This window comes from Megalobrama amblycephala, linkage group LG1 (genome assembly GCF_018812025.1).
Source record: "Megalobrama amblycephala isolate DHTTF-2021 linkage group LG1, ASM1881202v1, whole genome shotgun sequence".
Lineage (NCBI taxonomy): Eukaryota > Metazoa > Chordata > Actinopteri > Cypriniformes > Xenocyprididae > Megalobrama > Megalobrama amblycephala.
Window position 1 is genome coordinate 62,049,326 of NC_063044.1, and position 24,562 is coordinate 62,073,887.

Genomic DNA, 24,562 nt, shown 5'->3' on the forward strand with positions numbered 1-24,562 from the left:
ATGGGAAAAACACTGTTTTCAGGGTTGACTGTGCGCGGTCCCTCTGGTCCTCTGGTTGCTCCTCTGGGATCTTCAGTGATTCTGCCCTGTTATGTTGATGAACCTTTATTAATGGAGGATCTGGAGGTGGAATGGAGAAGAACAGACTCAGAGACTTTAGTTCATCTGTTTCAAGATGGTGAGAGTCAACCAGAGTCCCAGCAGCAGGATTATCAAGATAGAGCTCATTTCTTTACTGAACACATTAAAGATGGAAACTTTCCCTCCGTCTGGACAATCTGAGAGCTGAAGATGAAGGAGAATACACATGTACAGTTCACCGTCAGCAGGAGTCTGGAGAGACTGTGGTTGAAATAAAAGTTGATAATGTTGGTGAGTATTGACCACATGAGTCCCTATCTTCATTTTCACTATGATTATACAGAAACTAATGACTGAATTTGTATTTCCTGCTGTGATATTTACTCTGTTTGTTCTTTCAGAGCGTTTGCTGGTCTCAGGATCAGATCGGTCCATATCTGTGTCTGTGGGTGAAGACGTCACTCTGAACTGCTCTGTAGACTCTCACATCACTCCTGAAGACTTTGAACAGGTTTCATGGAAGAAAACTGATGAAGATGAAGAAATTCTGGTTCTGCTCTACCAAGAAAACGAGGCTTTACTAGATTCATCACATGAGCGATACAGAGACAGAGTTGAGTTCTTCACTGCTGAAATCCCCAAAAGAAACTTCTCTTTCCGACTGAAGAGCGTCAGAACTGAGGATAAAGGAGTTTATATGTGTGAAGTGTTTGCTGGAGGAGCTTCAGCCAATGCAACTGTAGTGCTGGAGAGACTGGGTGAGTCATGAAAAAAACTAATACACAAGTGTCATTTAGTTACTCATTTATGTCCAGTTGTGTATAAAGTTTATTAATTATTATTAAATTTTAGAACAAAGTTATTTCAATGAATACAGCTGCCATTTTTTAAATGGACCATAACTAAACAGCAAAGAAATGAGTGTAGAGTGACAGATCAGATGAATTCACACAGCTAATAGACACACACACAGTTCAGGACATGATCTTCATGAGAGACCCAACAGGCACATGTTAGCTGAAACTTCAGTCGCCCACAAAGCACATTTCAATCCTGTATTTAATTTCTTTTTTCATAATACTTGCATGAAATTATAAAAAGGGCAATTTTAGCTTGTCTAACAACATTAAAATCATTCAATATATTGTTTTTATATTTATATAGTTTATTTTTTTTATTATAAGTTTTTTATTATTTTATTATTTTTATTATATAAGCTCAGAATCTTTATGAATCTTTTGTTTCGAATCAGTGATTTGGAACGTGTATCAAACTGCCAAAGTCACGTGATTTCAGTAAACGAGGCTTCATTACATCATCACTCTTTCGAAACGTTTCAAAGCAGTTCGAAATTTCAATGGTTCACTGGTAGAGGGCGATGATAAAGTGAACCCATGAATCATGCAGATTCTCTGAGAACTATTGAACAAGTGTCTGTGGGCTTTACCATATGGTTTTATTCATTTGTAGATGTTTTAATTAGACATTAGAATAATTAAAATGAATGATGGTAGTTAGTAATCTCTTATTTGCCTGTTTATCTTGAGCCATTGAACAGAGAAACAAGACTTGAAAATTGATAAAAGAACACATATTATACACACACTCTATATTTAATCTTATTTGATTATTAGTTAATTGCATTTGATAGATTTTACTTTCAATTAAATTTTTGCAATACATTTGTAAAAGGTGTTTTTATGCATGTTTGGCCTGAGTTTTGTTGCATTTACACTGTTCTGACCACTAGGGGTCACCGTGGAGACAGTGTCAGATTGTTTTGAAGCCTCGACACATTATGGCACATTTGCTTCAACTGCTTCAGTGTTTCACAAAGGCTCGATCTGCCCATCACTAGGGCTTGCATTTTTATGGGCTGAAATTAAACATGGTTGTATATATTTAAGTTGTGAATATTTTCATTCAAAACATTTCACAGACATTTTCATTGTTAAACATTCAATAATCCATTACCTTTCTAATTTTACTTCCAAAATATTAATTCTGTTCAAAAATACAACCTATAATATTCAGCAGGGAATTTTTGGTCCATTTTATTTCGCGTCCACAAATTCAGTGGTTCAAATTTCAACATTTCACACCCGGGAACTGCAGGAAAAGCAGTAGAGTACCGAGCATAATCTCCATCTGCTGTTAGTCGTCCTCACCAGCAGGTGGTGCAAGAGCGTGTTGATGAAGAACAGAGCAACAGTTAGAGGAAGTCATTCGTTTCATTCATTAAAACGGATTTACATTAACGGATTAAATGTTAAGTGCATGTGTGATGATTATCAGGGACAGTATCATGGGTGTAGAATACGCGGGGGACGGGGCTGACATGTCCCCTGCACTTTTAATAAAACTTAAATTCGTCCACTGCACATTTTTTTCAGGCAATAGTGTTTACATAGAGGCCATTGTGAATAAATCTTGATTTAAATTCAAAGAGACAAGATAGTCTATATATGACCTGTCCTCAGAGGCACAGGAAGATGTTTTAGGTTGGGGGTGCTGTGTGTGCGCGCGCACCCGAGTGGGGGGTTGGGGGGGTTATATACTTAATGAAACAAAGCATTTATTAAGTATATAAAACGCATCAAAACTCCAGGAAATAACAAGCATATCACTGAGAAAAAATAAATAAAAAAATAGTTGAGAACACTGTAGTGTACTGGTGTACACTAGCCCATACACCAGGATATTTTTTTTTCTTTTTTTCTATATTTATTTCTGCCTCTGGTTTTTTCCAGGTATTTGATTCCTTATTAAAAGCAAACTGATTTCAAATTAAAAGCAAGAGATGTTATTTTTTTTTTTTTTAAATCTATCAATTAGACAAAGGTCAGATAAAACCTGGTATTACACCCAACATTTCATTCCCCATCACTTCTGAAATGATGTCTACACCCCTGGACAGTATATATGCAGAAAAGCTGATAAAGACACAAAAGTTGTGTTTACATTTAATTCAATGTCTTCACTGTCCCTTTCCCTGTGTCGCCTACATGTAAGCAGCTTTCTCTACAGTGAACGAGATTATAACGTTATTCTCTGATGCTGATGTACAGATCAAATATTAAATCTGAGATAGACATATAACTTCCCTTAACTTAATATCGCGGCTGTGCTGCAGTACTGGGGTTTCCCTAAATACTTCATACTCCAGGATTCCCCTGCTGTCGGGACATATAGAACGCTTAACTTATCTTTATAGACTAAATACAGTGAAAGACCACCAAACTCGCACCTTATATAGGCTACAGGCAAGCATGTCGACATGTTGAATATGAACGTAATGCGCAAAGTTTGATGCTAATCGTTTCCCAGTGAAATACTGGCATAAAGTTGTCTTGACATTGGATGGTCCATATTCGCAAATATAGGGATTGTCTCTAAAGTTACACACAAAATTTCTAACTTATAACATGAAGAGAATGACTTACAGTCATGAAACCAACTTTGAAGTGTTCATGTAGGTTTCAGGTATGATGCACACCTTTTAGATTCTTGATATTGAATAAAATAAACTGTCAAGTCATATGTAAATATTGTTATATTTCACCTAGCCTATTGCTCATATAGCTCATATACAAAATATACCATAATTTAAAGCTCTATAGTATTTGAAGAGTGAATTACAGTCTGTAAAGTGTTCATGTAGGTGTGATGCACAACTTTTAGACTGTTGATAATAAATATCAACTCATAAATATAAGCTTTTGCAGTAATAAATAATTAGCAATTTTTTTTTATTTGTTTATTTTATAAATTTAAAAAAATCTAAAAGGTGTGCATCATGCTTGACACCTACACGAGCACATTACAGTTTATGACTGTTAGTCATTATCTTCAAATGATATTGAAGTTAGAAATGTGTAAACCAATGTCGTAAGTAACTTTATAGACGGTCCCTAAATTTGCAAATATGGACCATCCAATGTCAAGACAACTTAATGCCACTATTTCACTAGGAAACGCTTAGAGTCAAACTTTGCATGGAAATGCTACGTGGAATCTTATTGGCTGAGAGTGAACTTTGTCTTTCGACAAAGATTGATATTTAAATTTTTTACAATTTAATAATATTAATCAAATTTAGTCCATATCTTAGAAATGGCTCAGAATGGGGCGCTTGGATGGTTTCTATATTAATAAGCTTGTTTGTCTAACTGCATCCCATTACAGGTCAAACCCCACTGAACGATTTATCAAAAACCATCATATTATCCAATATCATGGACCAAAACATTAAATTAAACATTAATTTAAAACAAAAGATTAAACAATTAATTTAATGTTATAAATCAGTCTATTTAGAAATAGATATAGATCCAGTGTTTTTAAACGAATCTCTTGATTTAATGATTCTGATACATCAAATGCATTTTAACAGCCACTGGTTGCCACCTACTGGCAGAACAGTGTAATAACATTAGTTTCAAAGGTCATTTACTCGTTTTTATTGCTGAAATCTGTGTATATTCAGACTATAAATTGTTATTGCAATACTTGCGTTATTATTTAATGTTTGCATCACAGAAGTAGCAATAGTGTGTTGTTAAAAATACTTTGTGAAGCTGTTTAAAACTTATAGCTTACATGACCACTGCTTTCAGCGGCAGGTTTAAATATTCCGGTATGATCGTAATTTCAAAGGTTTAATAGACATAACCGAATCGTTGTCATTTAGGAATAAGACTGCGTTCTAGGGGTGTGACGAGACAGGTATCTCACGAGACGAGACGAGACTCGAGATTAGAGATATAAGAGATAGACATATAACTTCCCTTAACTTTATATCGCGGTGAATACTGGCATAAAGTTGTCTTGACATTGGATGGTCCATATTCGCAAATATAGGGATTGTCTCTAAAGTTACACACAAAATTTTTAACTTATAACATGAAGAGAATGACTTACAGTCATGAAACCAACTTTGAAGTGTTCATGTAGGTTTCAGGTGTGATGCACACCTTTTAGATTCTTGATACTGAATAAAATAAACTGTCAAGTCATATGTAAATATTGTTATATTTCACCTAGCCTATTGCTCATATAGCTCATATACAAAGTATACCATAATTTAAAGCTCTATAGTATTTGAAGAGAGTGAATTACAGTCTGTAAAGTATTCATGTAGGTGTGATGCACAACTTTTAAGAGACTCGAGATTGAGTTCACGAGACGAGACGGGACGGCGAAATTTTTTAACTAATCATCTTATAATGAATGTCATTCAGTTCTACTTTCTGAGTATGAATTGTCATATGCAGTAAAAGACAACAATAATAAAGTACTGTAAAAGGTTTTACCATAACTCAACTGACTGACTTCTCTCCTATGATTTCAGTCTCTTCAGACCTTACTGTACATGATTTATGAGCTTCTACAACTTTAGACCTCCTAACTGAACTCCTTTCCACAAACTGATCATAGAAATAAAGACAGTATAAATAAAAATGGTAACACTTTACAATAAGGTCTCATTTATTAACATTAATGTATTAACCAACTAACAAGGAGCAATAACTTTGATACAGTATTTATTAATCTTTGTTTATGTTAGTTAATAAAAATAGTCATTCATTGTTAGTTCATGATAGTTCACAGTGCATTAACTAATGTTAACAAATGAAATCTTATTGTTTGTGCTTAATAAGATTAAGAGAAAACTGTTATTCATTTTTATGGTAACACTTTACAATAAGTGCAACCATAATCGCACCCTCTCAATATTCAAAGTGCAAATAAGACCAACTTTTTCTTTGATACAGAGCTAAGAGATGGTTACAACTACACTGCCCAGCATAAAATAGCTTTCATATTGAGAGATATTTGCATTCATCAGTGAGCCGCTTTCAAAATGCGGGTATTGAAATTGCGTTTGAATGCGCGCTCGCGTTTACTTTCACTTTCGTGATCACGCGTAACTCTGTGAATATGGAGTGGCGGCGACCGTCATCCAACTGAATTAAATGTTTTTTTTATTTAAATACAAAGCAAAACAACAGTGGAGGCATAATGTAAACGTAGCGGTGGCATATTTTTTCCTAATCATCCTAACACTCTGTCATGGCAACATCACGAGACTACTTTTGGCCTCGACGAGAAATCTCGTCACAGTTTAATCTCGTCACACCCCTACTGCGTTCTTTTGATTAATCGTGCATACATAAGAGCATATAGCCAAAGTATTTTTGCATGTTATAATCTCATTCACTGTAGAGAAAGCTGCTTACATGTAGGCTACCAGTGGTGGACGAAGTACACAAATCAAGTACTTAAGTAATATTTTTATAAATACTAAAAATGTGGAGATCAAATATACCACCTATAGTGAATCTCTTTTGAGGTCTGGTAAATCATGACGTTATTCTCTAAAGCTGATGTACAATTCAAATATTAAATCTGAGATTGACATAACTTCCCTTAACTTTATATCGCGGCTGTGCTGCAGTACTGGGGTTTCCCTCAGGCTATAAAGTAACAGTGAAGACATTAAATTAAATTATCAGCTGACTTTTCTGCATATATACCCTGATAATAATCACACATGCACTTAATGTTTGCTCCGTTAATGTAAATCTGTTTTAATGAATGAAATGAATGAGTTCCTCTAACAGCAGATGGAGATTATGCTCGGTACTCTACTGCTTTTCCTGCAGTTCCCGCCCCGGATGTGAAATGTTGAAATTTGAACCACTGAATTTGTGGACGCGAAATAAAATGGACCAAAAATTGCCTGCTGAATATTGTATTATTGTATTGTAATAATTGTATTATTAAGGTTGTATTATTGAACAGAATTAATATTTTGGAAGTGAAATCTGAAAGGTGAATATGGATTATTGAATTTTTAACAATGAAAATGTGCGTGAAATGTTTTGAATTGAAATATTCAGTTTAAATATATGACCATGTTGAATTTCAGCCCATAAAAATGCAAGGCCTAAAAATACAATCCATTAAAATACAAGCACGGTTAATGCAATGCATTTTTTTTTGTCAAGTAGTGCAATTCAACAAGCCTTTTATTTCAAAAACATATGGCATTAGTTTACTTCCATATAATATCCCCTCTAGTAATAGCTCTAATAGATGAGTTATGTTTTTTCTAATTAACCAGACTTCTAATAAGTGGAGGTGGGGCCATACCATGCAAAATTATATTCACAAATAAAATGTAATATTTTCCAAGTTCAAAAGATCATAGCAACATTTTACAATGATGATATAAATTAGACACTTTATGCAATATTTCCAAAGCCTACTTATAGAGTATTTCCATTGATTGTAATGTCACAAATATACAAACTGGAAAACAAAGGACCCAATACTGAACCTTGAGGTACGCAAACATAATTAGCAACTTTTTGTGAAGTCTTATGGCCTACCCGAAACACACTGTTTTCTATCATGCATATAATTACCTGGTGACAAATTATAAACTGATAACCTATTGATTAAAACCTCATAATTTACTTTGTTGAATGTTTTCTTTAAATCTAGATAGACAGCTCCCACCACACCTCCTTTATCCAATTTAGATTTTATATTTTCTAAAAGAAAACAATTATCAGTTTCTGTAGAATGATGCTTTCAAAACTCAAATTGCATCAATGAAATGAGAAGGGAGTACTATTCGAATGTGATATTATGTGTTCAGAAATAAATTTCTCTGGAGTTTTAGATACTGCTGGAAGGATACTAGGATAATTGGTCTATAACTAATAGCCATGCGATCACGTGATTTGAACACTGGTGTAATTATTGCAGATTTCCAAGCACGTGGAAAAACTCCTTCATTTATAGACCAATTAACAAACATCCAAAATCCACTAAAATAACCAAAACGCTTCATCCATGTTTCACATCAGCTCGTTCTTCCACAACACTAGCAGAGGAAACAAAAAACACACGTTATTACTCATAAAACAATGACCTAAAAACACTAACGACAGGATGCATTACACAGTCTTTTTGTTTATAAAATGTATTTACAAAACGAGATTGACACACCTCTACTGTTAATAATTCAAGTAAATTTGACATGGTCCATCTTTACATTACAATATGAAATTATTCATAAAGTGTCCTCATTTGTATAAATGGTAATGAAATTACAGTTTGTTTTGTTTTTTACAATCGCTAGGACACAATTTCTCCATACAGGTCATTTATTCATAACTCTCCACACAGTTCTCCTGACCAACTTTCAGCTTCACAGCAGTTAATTTCATATTCAAAATGCACTAAAAGTACCAAAACACTTCATTCATGACTCAAGTCAACTCATCTTTCCAGAACACTAGCAAAGTTTTGAGTTCATCACTCAATAAAACACAGATCTAAAAAACATCACTTTGACAAAAACAGACCTAACAAACTGATGCTGTGATCTCTGTGTGAAGAGTTTTGAAACTTAACACTTGGGTAAATGTACAACTACAGTTCAGCATTAGCTGCGGTTGATCTAATTGTTTTGATAGTATTTCCTTGTCTTAGCTTTGGAATATATTTCAGCAAAGTATTACTGTAGAATGTAGGAAATCACTTTTGCAGATCTTTTAGTAGTGACTGTGTCTGAGTCAGGAAATAAATCATACATGCAATAATGTGTTAAATTGACATCATGCTTGTGTGTGTCCCACTTTATCATATCTTAGGGACAAATTTGTGCAATATAAGGAACTTTCCTCAATAATATCATTGTCCAATAACTGTGTGTGTTTCTCAGGTTTCTCTGCTCTACACATAATAATGATGATTCTCTGTATTTCTGCATCTGGATCTGCTCTTCTGCTCTGCTGTCTGATCTACTGCAGATCTCCTACTAAAGGTACAACTATAACAGGAACATATTCTGATTTACTGTGATTCAGTGCAAATTTGAACTTAAAAATAATAACCATCATGATAATTAGTGTTTATTTAGTGTATAAATCAAACAGCTGCTGCTGAAACTTCTTGACTATCAAGAAGTCAAAAGTTTATTAGTGTGATAGAAAACAAGTTTATTTCATTTGAGTTATCATTAGTTATTAATATTTTGACAAATGCAACACCAAGATGAGATGAGACATAAGTTATAAAACATTAAAATAATTTCTGGTATAGCAGATGTTAAATTATTGTTGAATTTATTTCATCAGATTTGGAGCATACTAAAGCTTTGTGTTTCTAGTAGCTGAACTCAGGAAAACTATAGCAAAATCTAGTAGCTATAGACAGATCGCTCATCAGTGTTGTGTACGGACTCTGTTTTTTTTGTTTGAATATTTTATTTTATATTAAGATTTTTCGTGGTTTTGATAGCATCAATCAGCGTCATTTTTCTGATTCTTCACTGACTCTATGTTTATAAATATACTGTTAGTGTTTATAAATGATTATGGTCAAGTGTTTCTGACAATGTCCCAATAATCTGATCACAAAAAATTTGCACCTGTATAGTGTGATTAAAACAGCCTGACAGAGGCTGATAGTGGGGATATTTTGCCTCAACATTTAAAATTAAATCTCTTTTCCTTCAGGTTTGATTGTGCAAAATTCTTTAAACTATAATGTTCTGGGAGGTTCAGTGGTTTTGCCCTGTCATGTTCCTCCAAATTTACTAACTGAGGATCTGAAGGTGGAATGGAGAAAAAAAGACTTAAAGGATCTGGTTCATCTGTATGAAGATGGTGAGAGTCGAGCAGAGAAACAGCACAAGGATTATCAAGATAGAGCTCATTTCTTTACTGAACACATTAAACATGGAAACTTCTCCCTCCGTCTGGACAATCTGAGAGCTGAAGATAAAGGAGAATACACATGTACAGTTCACAGCAAGAGGCGCTGTGTGTTTTCAGCCAAGACAAATTTGGATCTGAGTAAGTAAACAGATAAAAGTTAATCAAACTCAACTCTTAAAGGGATAGTTCACCCAAAAATGAAAATTTGATGTTTATCTGCTTACCCCCAGGGCATCCAAGATGTAGGTGACTTTGTTTCTTCAGTAGAACACAAATGATGATTTTTAACTACAACCGCTGCTGTCTGTCAGTCATATAATGCATGTCAATGGGAACTCCATCTAGAAGAGTCAAAAAAACATGCTTAGACAAATCCAAATTAAACCCTGCGGCTCGTGACGACACATTGATGTCCTAAGACACGAAACGATCGGTTTGTGTGAGAAACCGAACAGTATTTATATCATTTTTTACCTCTAAAACACCAATATGTCCAACTGCCCTGCGCATCCGGTAGGGATGGGTGGATCGATCCTAAAGTATCGATACTTTCGATACTGGCATGTATCAAAAAGATTGATTCTCAAATAGAAGTATCGATCCTATGTGTTTTTTTGGGATATTTTAATAATAGTTGTATGCCGTATATTATTGCAATATTTACTTAAATAGGAACGGCAATGGGAACTACATCTTCTTTCGCTGTATCTCCGCTTGTCGAGACAGTGTTCGCTCACTCTCAAAGACAAGCAAGCACGCACAGCGCAGGATTTTAAAGGGAGTCGAGTGCGTGGCTGCAGTTTAATCTGGAGTTCCCTTTCAGTCGGTCACGTTCGACGTACGTCAGTAGTGACCGACGAATTGGGATATCGCTTAGAGAGCCCTATCAGCTTCGTGTGAACTAAAACAAGCCAATGGAATTGGCGTGCGATATTTGCATAATGCGCACCGCCCCCGACAGGTGTATATAAATAGGAAGCGGATGCAATCGCACTCTGTCTTTCGCTTCGGAGCCATACACTGGTGTCCTGCTTCAGACTTTGTTTAAACTGAAACTAAAACTGCCTCAGAAGAGGATTAACAGCGCGCTGTTCGTGTTGGTAGTGAAGGCACTCCAGCGAGGTCGCGAGCTTCCGAGGAGCCGAGCTATAAGCTCTCAACTGCTGTTGTAACAGCAACACTCTAAAAGTGTGTGTGCGTGTTGCGATTTGGGCCGGTTCCTCGGTGTGTTCAGGGAGTGGTGTACCTGAGCACATCGCGTCACTCCCTGTGTGCTTCAGCACAAGTGAGCTGATCTTTCCCCTTCTAAAAGAGCTTTACAGACGAACCCTGACAGTATGTCATTTCGTCTGTGCGTTACTGGGTGCGGTCGTTCCCTGGTCCCTGCTGATGGGCACAATCGCTGCATCTCGTGTTTGGGCGTTCAGCACGCTGAAGCAGCTTTTGTGGATGGTTCATGTTCCCATTGCGGGAATATGACTATCGCGGTGCTGAGGTCTAGACTCTCCTTCCTGAGGTCTCAGGAAGCGGGGGTCCCCTCTCCTATGCCCCGTTCGACCGTTTTTTCCGGCCCGGGCCGGAATGACGGTTCGGCGGTGTATGGGAAGGGTGACCTGAGGATTACGGTCAGGGCTTCCCCGCCGAGCGGAAACGCTCCGCGGGCCCCTGCCGCCTCATCAGCACCGCAACCCGTCGTGCCGCCGTTGGTTTCCGCTGGGCCCTCTACGGACTGTCCAGCCGTTACCTTTGGTGCGCCTGCGGCGGACCGGATGTCGATCTCTGCATCGGAAGGTGAGCCAGGGTCCTCGGGGGAGGAAGATCCAGACGCGCTGCCGCCCTCCGGGACGGTAGCGGTGGCCGAGTCGGATCCCGAGTTGACGGCTGTGCTTTCCCGGGCCGCCTTGTGTGTCGGGCTCGAGTGGAACCCTCCACCCTGTCCCGGCCCATCTCGGCTGGATGATTGGTACTTGGGGGGGGGGTCGCGCTGGTCATGTCCAGCGTCCCGCCCCAATGCCATTCTTCCCGGAAGTGCACGATGAGGTGACCAGGTCTTGGCAAACACCGTATAGTGCTCGTGCAAGGCCCGGTCCCTCGTCCGCCTTCACCTCCCTGGACGGCGGGGAAGCCAGGGGGTATGCGAGGATCCCGCCAGTCGAGCGGTCCGTTGCGATGCAGCTGTGTCCAACGGCCACTGGCTGGCGTGGTGAGCCGCGTCTCCCGTCCCGGGCCTGTAAGTTCTCAGCCGGTCTGACTGAGAAGGCTTACAGCGCCTGTGGGCAGGCTCCCTCAGCCCTGCACGCGATGGCCCTTTTGCAGGTTTACCAGGCAAAAGCGCTGTCGGAGATGCCCCAGGAAGGGCCTGACCAACAACTGCTTGGGGAGCTGCGCGCTGCCACCGACCTTGCCCTCCGGGCGACGAAGGTGACAGCACGCGCTGTTGGTCATGCGATGTCTACCCTGGTAGTCCAGCAACGCCATCTCTGGCTGACCTTGGCAGACATGCGGGAAACCGACAAGCAGCGGTTCCTGAATTCCCCCGTGTCCCCGGTCGGCCTCTTCGGCGACGCGGTGGAGAGCTTCGCCCAACAGTTCTCCGCCGCACAGAAGCAGGCTGAGGCTATCAAACACGTCATGCCACGGCGGTCCGCTGCTGCCTCCACCCACCCGCCCGTGGCTCAGCCTCAGCCCGCCCGTCGCCGAGGGCGCCCGCCTGCGTCGTCCTCCGCCCCTGCTGGTTCGGCAAAGCAGCAGCCTACACCAGCCAAGCAGCAGGGTGCCGGTCGCGGACGTGGTGCCCAGCCCGTCTCAGCCAAGCCAGGTGGCAAACGCAAAAGGAAGTCACGGCCCTGAGACGGGCAACCTGGAGGGGAAGGATCTTGCTCTTCGGGAGAGTTTTCCACCTTCTCTCCCACCCCCGGAGGAGGGCCGGGGGGAATTTGTGATGTCTGTCCATCTACCGCCGCTGGCTCCCCGGAGTCCAGCGGTACCCACTTTATCACAAAAAGAGCAGTTTCCTCAAACTCCAGGTCACAACAGGGTGCGCCTGCCAGTGTGCCAGGCCCCGCCTCGCCACTCGCAGCCCCCTCCCATTTCGCCAGCAGGTGGCAGTGTGATGGTGCAGCCCGCGCCCCGTGCGCCGTCTCCCATACGCACTGCTGCCTCCCAGAGTTCGACCACACTCCGGGCCGCTCCCATGCCGTCCGAGTTGGGTCCCACTCTACCTTTCTGCCCCACCCCCGGTGCGTCTGGGGTGCCTTTGGTCCCGCTGGCTCGGAGTCTGGAGGCGTGGATCACGCTTCCCAGCCCGTCCCGCTGGCTCATTCGCACTATCAGACTCGGCTATGCGATTCAGTTCGCCCGGCGTCCCCCGGTCTTCAGGGGTGTCCACTTCACTCAGGTGTCGTTGGACAGTGCACCTGTTCTCCGGGCGGAGATTGCTGTCCTCCTGGCGAAGGATGCAATTGAGCCGGTCCCTCCAGCCGATATGAAGTCGGGGTTTTACAGCCCCTACTTCATTGTACCGAAAAAGGGCGGTGGGCTACGGCCAATCCTGGATCTACGCGTCCTGAACCGGTATCTCCACAAGATGCCGTTCAAGATGCTCACGCAGAAGCGCATTTTCGAATGCGTCCGTCCCCGGGATTGGTTTGCAGCAATCGACCTGAAGGACGCGTACTTTCATGTCTCGATTCTGCCTCGACACAGACCCTTCCTGCGGTTTGCGTTCGAGGGTCGGGCATATCAGTACAAAGTCCTACCCTTCGGGCTGGCCCTGTCCCCCCGCGTCTTTACGAAGGTTGCGGAGGCGGCCATTGTTCCCCTCAAGGAACAGGGCGTTCGTATCCTCAACTATCTCGACGACTGGCTGATCCTGGCCAGCTCGCGAGAGCAGTTGTGCGAACACAGGGACATGGTTTTAGCTCACCTCAGCCGGTTGGGTCTTCGGGTCAACTGGGACAAGAGCAAACTCGCCCCCGGGCAGAGGATCTCTTATCTCGGTCTCGAGCTAGACTCGGTCGCACGGACTGCGCGTCTCACCGAGGCGCGCGTCCAGTCGGTGTTGAACTGCCTGAGCTCGCTCAAGCGCAGGACAGCGGCTCCACTGAAAGATTTTCAGAGGCTCCTGGGGCATATGGCATCTGTAGCTGCGGTCACGCCGCTCGGATTGCTCCATATGAGACCGCTTCAACACTGGCTCCGCGGCCGGGTCCCGAGATGGGCGTGGCAGCGCGGCACGCTCCGTGTCCCCGTGACACCGAGCTGCCGCCGCACCCTTGTCCGGTGGTCGGACCCTTCGTTCCTGCGGGCCGGAGTACCCCTGGAACAAGTGTCCAGGCATGCTGTGGTCTCCACAGATGCCTCTGCCACGGGATGGGGGGCCACGTACAACGGGCATGCAGTGTCGGGTCTTTGGACGGGGCCTCAGCTGCATTGGCATATCAATTGCCTCGAGTTGCTAGCAGTACGTCTTGCTCTGGCCCGCTTCAAGGAGCTGTTGTCAGACAAGCATGTACTGGTCCGTTCGGACAGCACTGCGGCCGTTGCGTACATCAACCATCAAGGTGGTCTACGCTCCCGTCGCATGTCGCAACTCGCCCGCCATCTCTTGTTGTGGAGTCAGAAGCATCTGAGGTCCCTTCGGGCCACTCATGTCCCAGGTGTGCTCAACCGTGCGGCCGACGAGCTGTCACGGCAGCCTCCACTTGCGGGCGAGTGGCGGCTCCACCCCCAGGCGGTTCAGCTGATTTGGCAGCGTTTCGGCGAGGCCCAGGTAGACCTGTTTGCCTCCCCGGAAACTGCCCACTGCCAGTGGTTCTATTCCCTGACCGGCGGCACGCTCGGCTCGGATGCCCTGGCACACAGCTGGCCCCCGGGTCTACGCAAATATGCGTTTCCCCCAGTGAGCCTTCTCGCACAACTCCTGTGCAAGGTCAGGGAGGACGGGGAGCAGGTTCTGCTAGTGGCTCCGTACTGGCCCACTCGGACCTGGTTCTCAGACCTCATTCTCCTCGCGACAGCCCCTCCCTGGCCGATTCCTCTGAGGAAGGACCTCCTGACTCAGAGACGGGGCACCCTGTGGCACCCGCGTCCCGATCTGTGGAACCTCCACGTGTGGTCCCTGGACGGGATGCGGAGGTTCTGAGTGATCTCCCGCAAGCGGTCGTAGACACCATCACTTCCGCTAGAGCTCCTTCCACTAGGAGTCTCTACGCGCTGAAGTGGAACCTGTTCGTCGAATGGTGCGCCTCTCGCCGAGAGGACCCCCGATCATGCTCGGTCAGATCTGTGCTTTCCTTCCTGCAAGAAGGGTTGGAGCGAAGGCTGTCTCCCTCCACCCTGAAGGTGTATGTTGCCGCTATCGCTGCACATCACCACGCAGTTGAGGGTAAGTCCCTGGGGAAACACGATCTGATCGTCAGGTTCCTGAGAGGGGCGAGGAGACTGAATCCTCCTCGCCCTTCCTCCGTACCCTCTTGGGATCTGACCCTGGTTCTCTCAGCTCTCCGGGGTCATCCCTTTGAGCCCTTGCGATCAGTCGACCTGAAAGTAATGTCTCTAAAAACTGTCCTTCTGGTCGCATTGGCTTCCCTGAAGAGGGTAGGGGACCTGCATGCGTTTTCGGTCGACGAAGCGTGCCTAGAATTCGGGCCCGGTGATTCTCACGTCATCCTGAGACCCTGGCCTGGATACGTGCCCAAGGTTCCTACCACTCCCTTCAGAGATCAGGTAGTGAACCTGCAAGCGCTGCCCTCGGAGGAGGCAGACCCAGCCCTAGCTTTGCTCTGTCCCGTCCGCGCTCTGCGTGTGTACGTGGACAGAACGCGAAGCTTCAGGACCTCAGACCAGCTCTTTGTCTGTTACGGAGGCCAGCAGAAGGGAAAGGCTGTCTCCAAGCAGAGGATGGCCCACTGGATAGTGGATGCCATCGCCTTGGCGTATGAATCCCAGGGCGTGCCTTGCCCGCTCGGGTTGAGAGCCCACTCCACCAGAGGGGTGGCCTCTTCCTGGGCGCTGGCTCATGGCGCCTCGCTGACAGATATCTGTAGAGCTGCGGACTGGGCGACACCTAACACGTTCGCTAGGTTTTATAGCCTACGTGTAGAGCCGGTATCTTCACGTGTACTCGCAGCCACTAGTTGGTAGACGTGTTGTACCCGCTCTAAGTGTCGGCTTGCAATGCCATTCCCGCCCCCTGGGCCGGATACGTGCATACTTTGCTCCAGTCGTGTTCCCCGCTTGGCGAACCCTGTCGAGTTCCTCCGCCTCCCCCTTCGGCTCGGACATTGCGGAGTGTCTGATGCCAGGCCTACATCCGTCGCTGACGCTGTCTGTTGGCTGGGGCCCATATGTCGTGACCCCTCTACGTGAGCGGTCCCATATGTGTATTGTCCACGGGTCTAAACTCCCTACGGCGAGCCCGTGTCTTTCCCTTAGCAGAGCCAGCTCTGCTGTCACCTGTCAGATGAGTCTCCCCCTACCCAGGTGGAGCCATCCCAGGGACCCCATATGCGTACTGCCCCCCGGGCCAGTCCATATGTGTATTCTCCACGTAAACTCCTCCCCCATTGGGTAGGTAGTGGCCTCCGCAGCGTCCCTTACGGGTTCGCTTCCCCAGTGTAGTCTAGTTTACTTAGTGGGTATTCGGTAAGACAGCAGTAAACTCTCTCGGCGTAAGCTCGCCCCTTCACCGTTCCAGCTGGTGCTATGGGTAGCCGAGCTTGCGCTGGGCACTGGAAGGGGTTTCGTACTGTGGCGCTTTAGTTGGGATCCCAATTCGTCGGTCACTACTGACGTACGTCGAACGTGACCGACTGAAAGGGAACGTCTCGGTTACGTATGTAACCCTCGTTCCCTGAAGGAGGGAACGGAGACGTACGTCCCGTCGCCACAGTTCCTGTACCCTCGCTGTAGTGCGGACACCAGTTGTCTCCTCAGCGAAAAACAGAGTGCGATTGCATCCGCTTCCTATTTATATACACCTGTCGGGGGCGGTGCGCATTATGCAAATATCGCACGCCAATTCCATTGGCTTGTTTTAGTTCACACGAAGCTGATAGGGCTCTCTAAGCGATATCCCAATTCGTCGGTCACTACTGACGTACGTCTCCGTTCCCTCCTTCAGGGAACGAGGGTTACATACGTAACCGAGACGTTATTACACTCCAGTTAAGAGTGACGAAGCTTCTTGTGACGTTTGTCAAAAAACAATACGCCACACTTTTTTCAAAAGCAAGAGATTTTGATCAGTCAAAGAAAAACAGGCTGAAGAGGAGAATGTCAACTTTGTTTCATCTCAAAAACATATAAAGGGAAGAAATTTAGAATCATTATGTGACAATTATTGAGAAAAAGTTTGTGAGACACATTTACATTTTTGTTATATTTGTTATATTTTGTTGTTAGCCTACATCTTTGTTCATTTAATTAATAACGTCCAGTATTTTTTAATAAATGAAAAAAAAGAATCATGTTCATTGCAGTTTATTTAATATTAATAATGATGGCTATCAAAAGACAATATAAAATCACTCACATGAAAATATTTCATTGGAGTATCGGTATTGATATCGGTATCGATATCGACGATACTTGTCTTGAAAGTACTTGGTATTGGATTGGAAAGAAAATAATTGGTATCGCCCATCCCTAGCATCCGGTGTGTGAGGTGTGTATGTACTCTGGCGTAGTTTAAAGGACTAGTTCACTTTCAAATAAAATTTTCCTGATAATTTACTCACCCCCATCATGTCATCTAAGATGTTCATGACTTTCTTTCTTCAGTCGAAAATAAATGAAGGTTTTTGATGAAAACATTCCAGGATTTTTCTCCTTATAGTGGACTTCACTGGAGCCCAAACGGTTGAAGGTCAAAATTACAGTTTCAGTGCAGCTTCAAAGAGCTTTAAACGATACCAGACGAGGAATAAGAGTCTTATCTAGAGAAACCATCGCTCATTTTCCAAAAAAATACAACTGTATATGCTTTATAAACACAAATGATCAACTTGCACGTGCTTCCGCTTTCTGTATTCTTCAAAAAGCTCACGCAGTATGTCCAACGCATTCCCTATTCAACTTACAGAACGAACGCGGCGTTAGTTCTGTTTTTTTCCATAATAGTAAATACTAATCTAAATACTAATACTAATACTAATAAATACTAATCGAAGCGCACTTTTGCACTGGTGCAGCAGACTTCTTCCCGTCAGTCAAAGCGGCGTTACGTCGCGAAAGTAGGAAGACTGCGAGTGTTTAGGGTGCCATTTGGGACAGGGCCTAAGAGCAATTTGAAACATATCTTGGATTGTTTGCTGTTGAATTATGCTTAAAATTATAAAAACTGAATTTTTTTTTGTTGTTGTTGTTTTGTATTAATTGTTTTTTCTGCACTAAAACATGTTTCTATTCTTTTATAGAGTTCTACATTACTGATCAACTCATTCCTCTGGGAGGCTCAGTGGTTTTGCCCTGTCAGGTTGACAAAAGCTTGTTACAGAAGAGTCTGAAGGTGGAATGGAGAAGAACAGACTCAGAGACTTTAGTTCATCTGTATGAAGATGGTGAGAGTCGAGCAGATGAACAGCACAAGGATTATCACAAAAGAGCTCATTTCTCAAATAAGAAGATTAAAGATGGAAACTTCTCCCTCCGTCTGAAAAAACTGAGAGCTGGAGATAAAGGGGTTTACAGATGTACAGTTTACAGTGACCAGGACTGTGTGTCTTCAACCAATACAGAGTTTATATTGGGTAAGTGTAAAAGAAAAAAAGAAAACTGCTGCTGTTGTAGCTCTGATCAATATATGATTTTAATTAAACAATACAGTTACAATAAAAATAGTATTTCCAGATTTTTAATTACATTAGTTTGATCCATTTAAGTGATAAATATAATTGTCTGGGCTGGTCATGTATCATTAATATACATAAAATGATTAATCTGAATGAGCACCAACTACATCTGAACATGTATTGATATGCTTTATCAGCTGGTGCTGGGTTTATAAAGGTGAGTGTCTATGGAAAGTAAATTCCCACTAAATTAAAGAGAAGAAATCAAGAAATTATAATATAAAAGCTATTAGCAGATAATTAAAAAAAAAATTGTGGAAGGAAATATTGTGCTTTTGGCCCATGAGAGCCACGTCTATTCCCAGCGCAAACTCAGGCTGTTCATTTGTAGTTTGGTAGATATATTTTATCAGCAGATGCTCTCTCAGTAGTAAATAGTCCTAATCAACCTGTAGTTCACAACATAATATCAGACAGAAATCCTCTTTCGCTTTACTTGAATTATTTCATTATTACATTCATGCCTAGATAATAGTGCATGCTTACACAGAAATGCCAGACCTCCTTCACCCTGTCCACTGACTCTGTGTTTATAGTGTATCACTGTGATGAAGATGTAATGCTCTTGAAACTGGTCCCCTATAGTCTCACATACCTACAACTTTGACTAAACCACAAAACGTCTGGTCCATAATGTGCCTCATTCTGACCAAGATCTGCCCTTTAATACATGAAGAGCCTTCTGACTAACATGTACAGTAACTAATCACAGTTACTTTTATTCATACATGCTGTTCTGAGATGATTTATTATGGAGGTTTTTTAATGCCAAATGTTTTTGAAATAAAAAATGTTGAAAAAAAAATGTATTACATTAACTGTGCTTGCATTTGTATTTTTAAGGCTTGCATTTTTATAGGCTGAAATTCAACATGGTCATATATATTGCTGTGAATATTTCACTTCAAAACAGTTCACACTCATTTTCATTATTAAAAATTTAAAGATTCATATTCACCTTTTAGATTTCACTTCCAAAATATTCATTCTGTTTAAAAATACAATCTATAAAATTCAACAGGCAATTTTCAGTCCATTTTATTTCGCTTTACAAATTCGCTTCCACAAATTCAGTGGTTCAAATTCGGCAGAAAATTCAACATTTCACATCCGGGAACTGCAGGAAAAGCAGTAGAGTGCCGATGCATGATCTCGATCTGCTGTTAGTCTTCTTCACCAACAGGTGGTGCAAGCACGTGTTTACGAAGACCAGAGCAACAGGTAGTAAGTCATCATTCATTCACAAAAACGGATTTACAGGATTAGAGCAAGCAGTAAGTGCATGTGTGATGATTATCAGGGCCAGTATACATGCACAAAAGCTGAGTATAGACTGCATTAATATGTTGGAAGAGATATCTAAAAGGCGAATATGAATCTTCAAATTTTTAATAATGTGAAAATGTGTGTGAAATGTTTTGAAGTGAAATATTTACAGCTTAAATATACGACCATGTTGAATTTCAGCCTATAAAAAATGCAAGCCTTAAAAATACAATGCATTAAAATACAAGCACGGTTAATGCAGTGCACATTTTAATTAGTGCAATTTAACAAGCTTTTTATTTCAAATACATTTGCCATTAATAAACTTCCATACATTATACCACAATTATAGACTGGTGTGGAAAATAGTCATTTAGAGACTCAAGATAAAAGCATCACAAGTACAGAACAGAAAATAAGTATACAGACTATTTCACATATAGGCCTATAACTCAGAAAATGAATCAAATGAACTACTTTAACTGCTATTAAAGTGTTTTGAACAAAGTCTGATTATCCTTAAAAGATCTGATGTCATCAACCTAACAAACTTTACATGAACTGAATCCAGTGATTTTCTTAAAAAATGTTTGGGCTTGTAAAGCCGTTTTTTAGGGCTGTTTAATGAAAAAAAAAAAATACACAAAATATGCCTCACTTATTTTTAACATAAATAAATGTTTCATTTTCAGGATTCATTGTGGAACCTTCTCATCACACACCTGTTCCTCTGGGATCTTCAGTGGTTCTGCATTGTTATGTTGATGAACCTTTACTAACTGAAGATCTGAAGGTGGAATGGAGAAAAAAAGACTTAGATGATCTGGTTCATCTGTATGAAGATGGTGAGAGTCGAGCAGATGAACAACACAAGGATTATCAAGATAGAGCTCATTTCTTTACTGAACAGATTCAACACAGAAACTTCTCCCTCCGTCTGGACAATCTGAGAGCTGAAGATGAAGGAGAATACACATGTACAGTTCACAGTGGATTATCTCAGGATCGAAAGCAATTTTCAACCAAGATAAATGTGGTACTGAAACTACTAGGTAAGTCAACAAAAAAGAAAAAGACAGTGTTTACACAAACAAAAATGGCGCTAAATAGCACTAAAAGTGGTTCATTGGCTCGTAATCATAGAGGAACCTCTTTAAGTTCTATATAGCACCTATCTTTAAAGGTGACATACAGCATCTTTGTCATATGGTGCTATATAGAACTATAAGAGGTGCCATATAGCACCAGCAGTGGTTCATTGGCTCATAATCATAGAGGAACCTTTTTCAGTGCTACAGCACCTATTCATAAAGAAGCTTTCTAGCACATTTGTCAAATTAGAGGTGTCATATATTGTTTTTGAGCTAGCAGGGCCCATTATCATGCCAGGTACTACTATAGATGAGTCAATATGCTTCTAAATGATGCTTTTACTTAAAAATATGAATGACAATTAATCATTTCTTAGCAAATCATGACTTTTAAGATTCAAAATCCTGTACTAAATGCTTACTGAGAAACAAAATACATTACACTTTCAAAACCTTTTAATTTATTTCTTTCAGCAGCAAATAAACTCAGTGCTGACAAGTCAGGGAATATACATGTACAACACCACATTATACTCCCCTTTTATACACATACAAAATAATGCAACAAGCTTGAAATATGTACATTTTTGAAGAAGACAATAGTCCTGTTTCAACACATTCTTTACTTTATTTAGAACATCTGTAGTCTTTTAATGAGATAAGATAAGATGAGATAGTGCTCTTAAAGGCTGCAGGGAGGATCATCCCATGCAGTATGAACACATCGTGCTCATGTTGGACGTCCAGTTGATCACAGAGGAGAGTGAGGACGTCTCATCCGTCTGTGTGTATATTTTTTGTTTGGAATCCAATCCAGTATCCTAAAGGACTGAAAAAGACACTGACCTTTTTGGAGTGTGTTGTTTTGAAATTGAAGGATGCAGTCACACTTCCTGTCACTGTAAAATGAGTGAGAAACTCAATCTGGGATTAGACTTTCAGAGTCAATATTCTCTCTTGCTCTCTTTCTTCCAGTTTTAGTTCCAGTTTCTATACTGTTTTTGAAACCCTGAAGGACTTACAAAAATGTTAGTGCGCTGCTGACAGTGAAAGATACTGCAGGACTTCAGAGCATAACTGTTTGCAAATGGTTATATTAGCAATTTTCAATAATTTCACTCACTCATTAATCTAATGTTAAAAAGACTACATATTTTTCAAATAAAGCACACACACTCTCCTCTGTGATTAACTGGACGTCCAACCTGAGCACAATGTGGTCAAACTGCAGGGGATGATCCTCCTTGCAGCCTTTATCTTAGGTGTTGGGATGTCAGGAGGGCTGGTCTGAGCATTAACCATAATAATAATAGCATAATAGCATTAACCATCTTCACATATTCATTTGAAAGGCAAACCTTATAAGTTAAATTAATTTGCTTCTGGTGAAGCATCATTATTGTTCTCTTGCATACTTATTATTATTATTCCACACAAAAGTTTGGCACGCTAATCCTCCAGCAGTGTTTGTCATAGACCCATGAATGAGGTGTCAAATCGACCGGCTCATTGAGGAGAGGTGTGCTGTGACTTTTATAAGCGATCGGACCAACAATGTTCGCACAGCGGACGAAAAAGCAGCCAAAAAAGTCCCATAGACTTAAATTGAAAAATTCACAAACATTCCGTCAGTTTCAACTGTCACTTTCACACACACACACACACACACACACACACACACACACACACACACACTCATTTGACTCATCTTATCAAGCAGCCAGTAAGTAATGACCTAAAATATTCATCATAGCCAAACCCTAGCAACCACTTACAGCACCCTAGCAACCACCTCATAGACTTAACATTGAATATAGATGAGAGGGATATAAATGAATCAGAGCATCATAGAGACATGTGGGTTTGGCTCTTTTGATTTGGGCACACATGCAGTCTATTAGTTTAAGTCTGCTAACTGTCTAGCCATGCCCTAGCAACCATTTAGAGCACCCTAGCAACCCAAACCCAAAGAAGGATATCTTCAAATCTGAACATCATAGGGTTGGTTTATATCATTCATACTGTCAAGCAGCCTCTGGAGTATCATCATTGGCAGCTGCCAAGCCACTCCCTAGCAACCAAACAGAGTACCCTAGCAACCGTTTAGCAAGATCTATATCTCTGCATCAGAACATCGTAGAGACATGGCGGTTGTCTCTTTTGACTCATGCTAGCAAACAGGACTTCCAACATGCTACACATGCTAGCAGTGAATAACTACATGCTAATAGTGATTAGCTAAGTGCTAAATCAGGTTAAAAACTTGCTAAGAACTTTATAAAGACTCCATAGAAACCATCTGTGACAACTAGCAACCACATAACAATACCCGAACAACCACCAGGTTACCATAGTAACCGCCTAGCAACCGCCCAGAACACCCTAGCAACCACCTAGCAACACCTTAGCAATTGCCTAGAAACACCCTAGCAACGAGTGCCGAATTTTGCCACTGCAAGCAACATTCACATTTTCTTCAGGAAATGTACGTTCTAGTTTTTAACTGCCATTGTACAACTGCTCAAATACTTTGGGCAATTAACTAAAAAAATGAATATAATTTTCTCTTCACATTAATAGGATAGTTTGTGTAGACCAACAACAAACAAAAACAAAAAAACTAATGTTTGCATTGAAATCATTTGCATAACAAGATGTGCAATAAGTGAAGTGCTTTGATTAGATTGTGCTTCACACACTGTAGTCAACTGTTCATGGCTCACCTCAACTTCAAACAGCAACTCTGGGTCCACCTTGAGCAGAATAGCTGCTTCCAACTGTAGGCTATAAACTAAATAACATCATTAGGTTAACATAACATGGGGGATGCTTTTACTCAATACCTTTTGTATTTTATACCTTCATTACTGTGTTTAAAGCCCAAAGTATAGTTTGGTTTTTACGTGTACTCTTAGTCAAACGCACAACCTTGCAAACTATACTTCACTTGATCCGTATGCGTACACGCGTTCAACGCATGCACATTGCGACAAGTTGTAATACCTCTCCTAGCCAGTGTCGTATTGCTCCCTGCATAAAAGTTTCAAAAACTCATAGAAGTCCTATAAGCACAGGCTAGCCATGACTACTTTAACTACAAAAGGACACACTGGTAGACGTGGGAGCCTATGGTCGTCAAAGTGATGGTCGTGTCTTTAAAGAGAGCGCTTTTGGATCCAGACTCCTGGAGGGAAAGCTAGGAACACCAACTACTCTGCCAGGCACTGATGTCACGGCCCCCTTTTTGTGAAAAAATCGAAACGATGGCCTTAAGCCCCGTTCACACCGCTAGCGACAAGCAGCGCCAAAGCGACAGGATCCCATTCATTTCAATGGAGCGCTGGCGACTTCCGGCGACAAGAGCGACAGTGACCGTTGGCGACAGTTTCCATGTCTCCATCTCAGTCTCTCTAGCGCCACCAACTGTCCAAATTTGCACTCACATTTATGCTAATAACTTTATTAACCGTAAGGGCTAGAAACAAAAGTCCTTGGCTCAAGGCGATTTAATTGCACCACATGGCATCATTTTCTGTCA

The 24,562-nt window shown here is 41.8% G+C and overlaps 1 protein-coding gene across 1 annotated transcript in view; it reads left to right on the forward strand.

Annotated features, from left to right (window-relative positions):
- The window catches only part of LOC125272423 (butyrophilin-like protein 2), a 28,851-nt gene continuing 4,289 nt past the window's right edge, over window positions 1-24,562 (forward strand). The window contains 7 exon segments of the mRNA XM_048197273.1: window positions 1-259; window positions 262-372; window positions 483-839; window positions 8,819-8,920; window positions 9,615-9,953; window positions 18,233-18,565; window positions 20,626-20,985. Coding sequence (XP_048053230.1) covers window positions 1-259; window positions 262-372; window positions 483-839; window positions 8,819-8,920; window positions 9,615-9,953; window positions 18,233-18,565; window positions 20,626-20,985 — 1,861 coding nt within the window.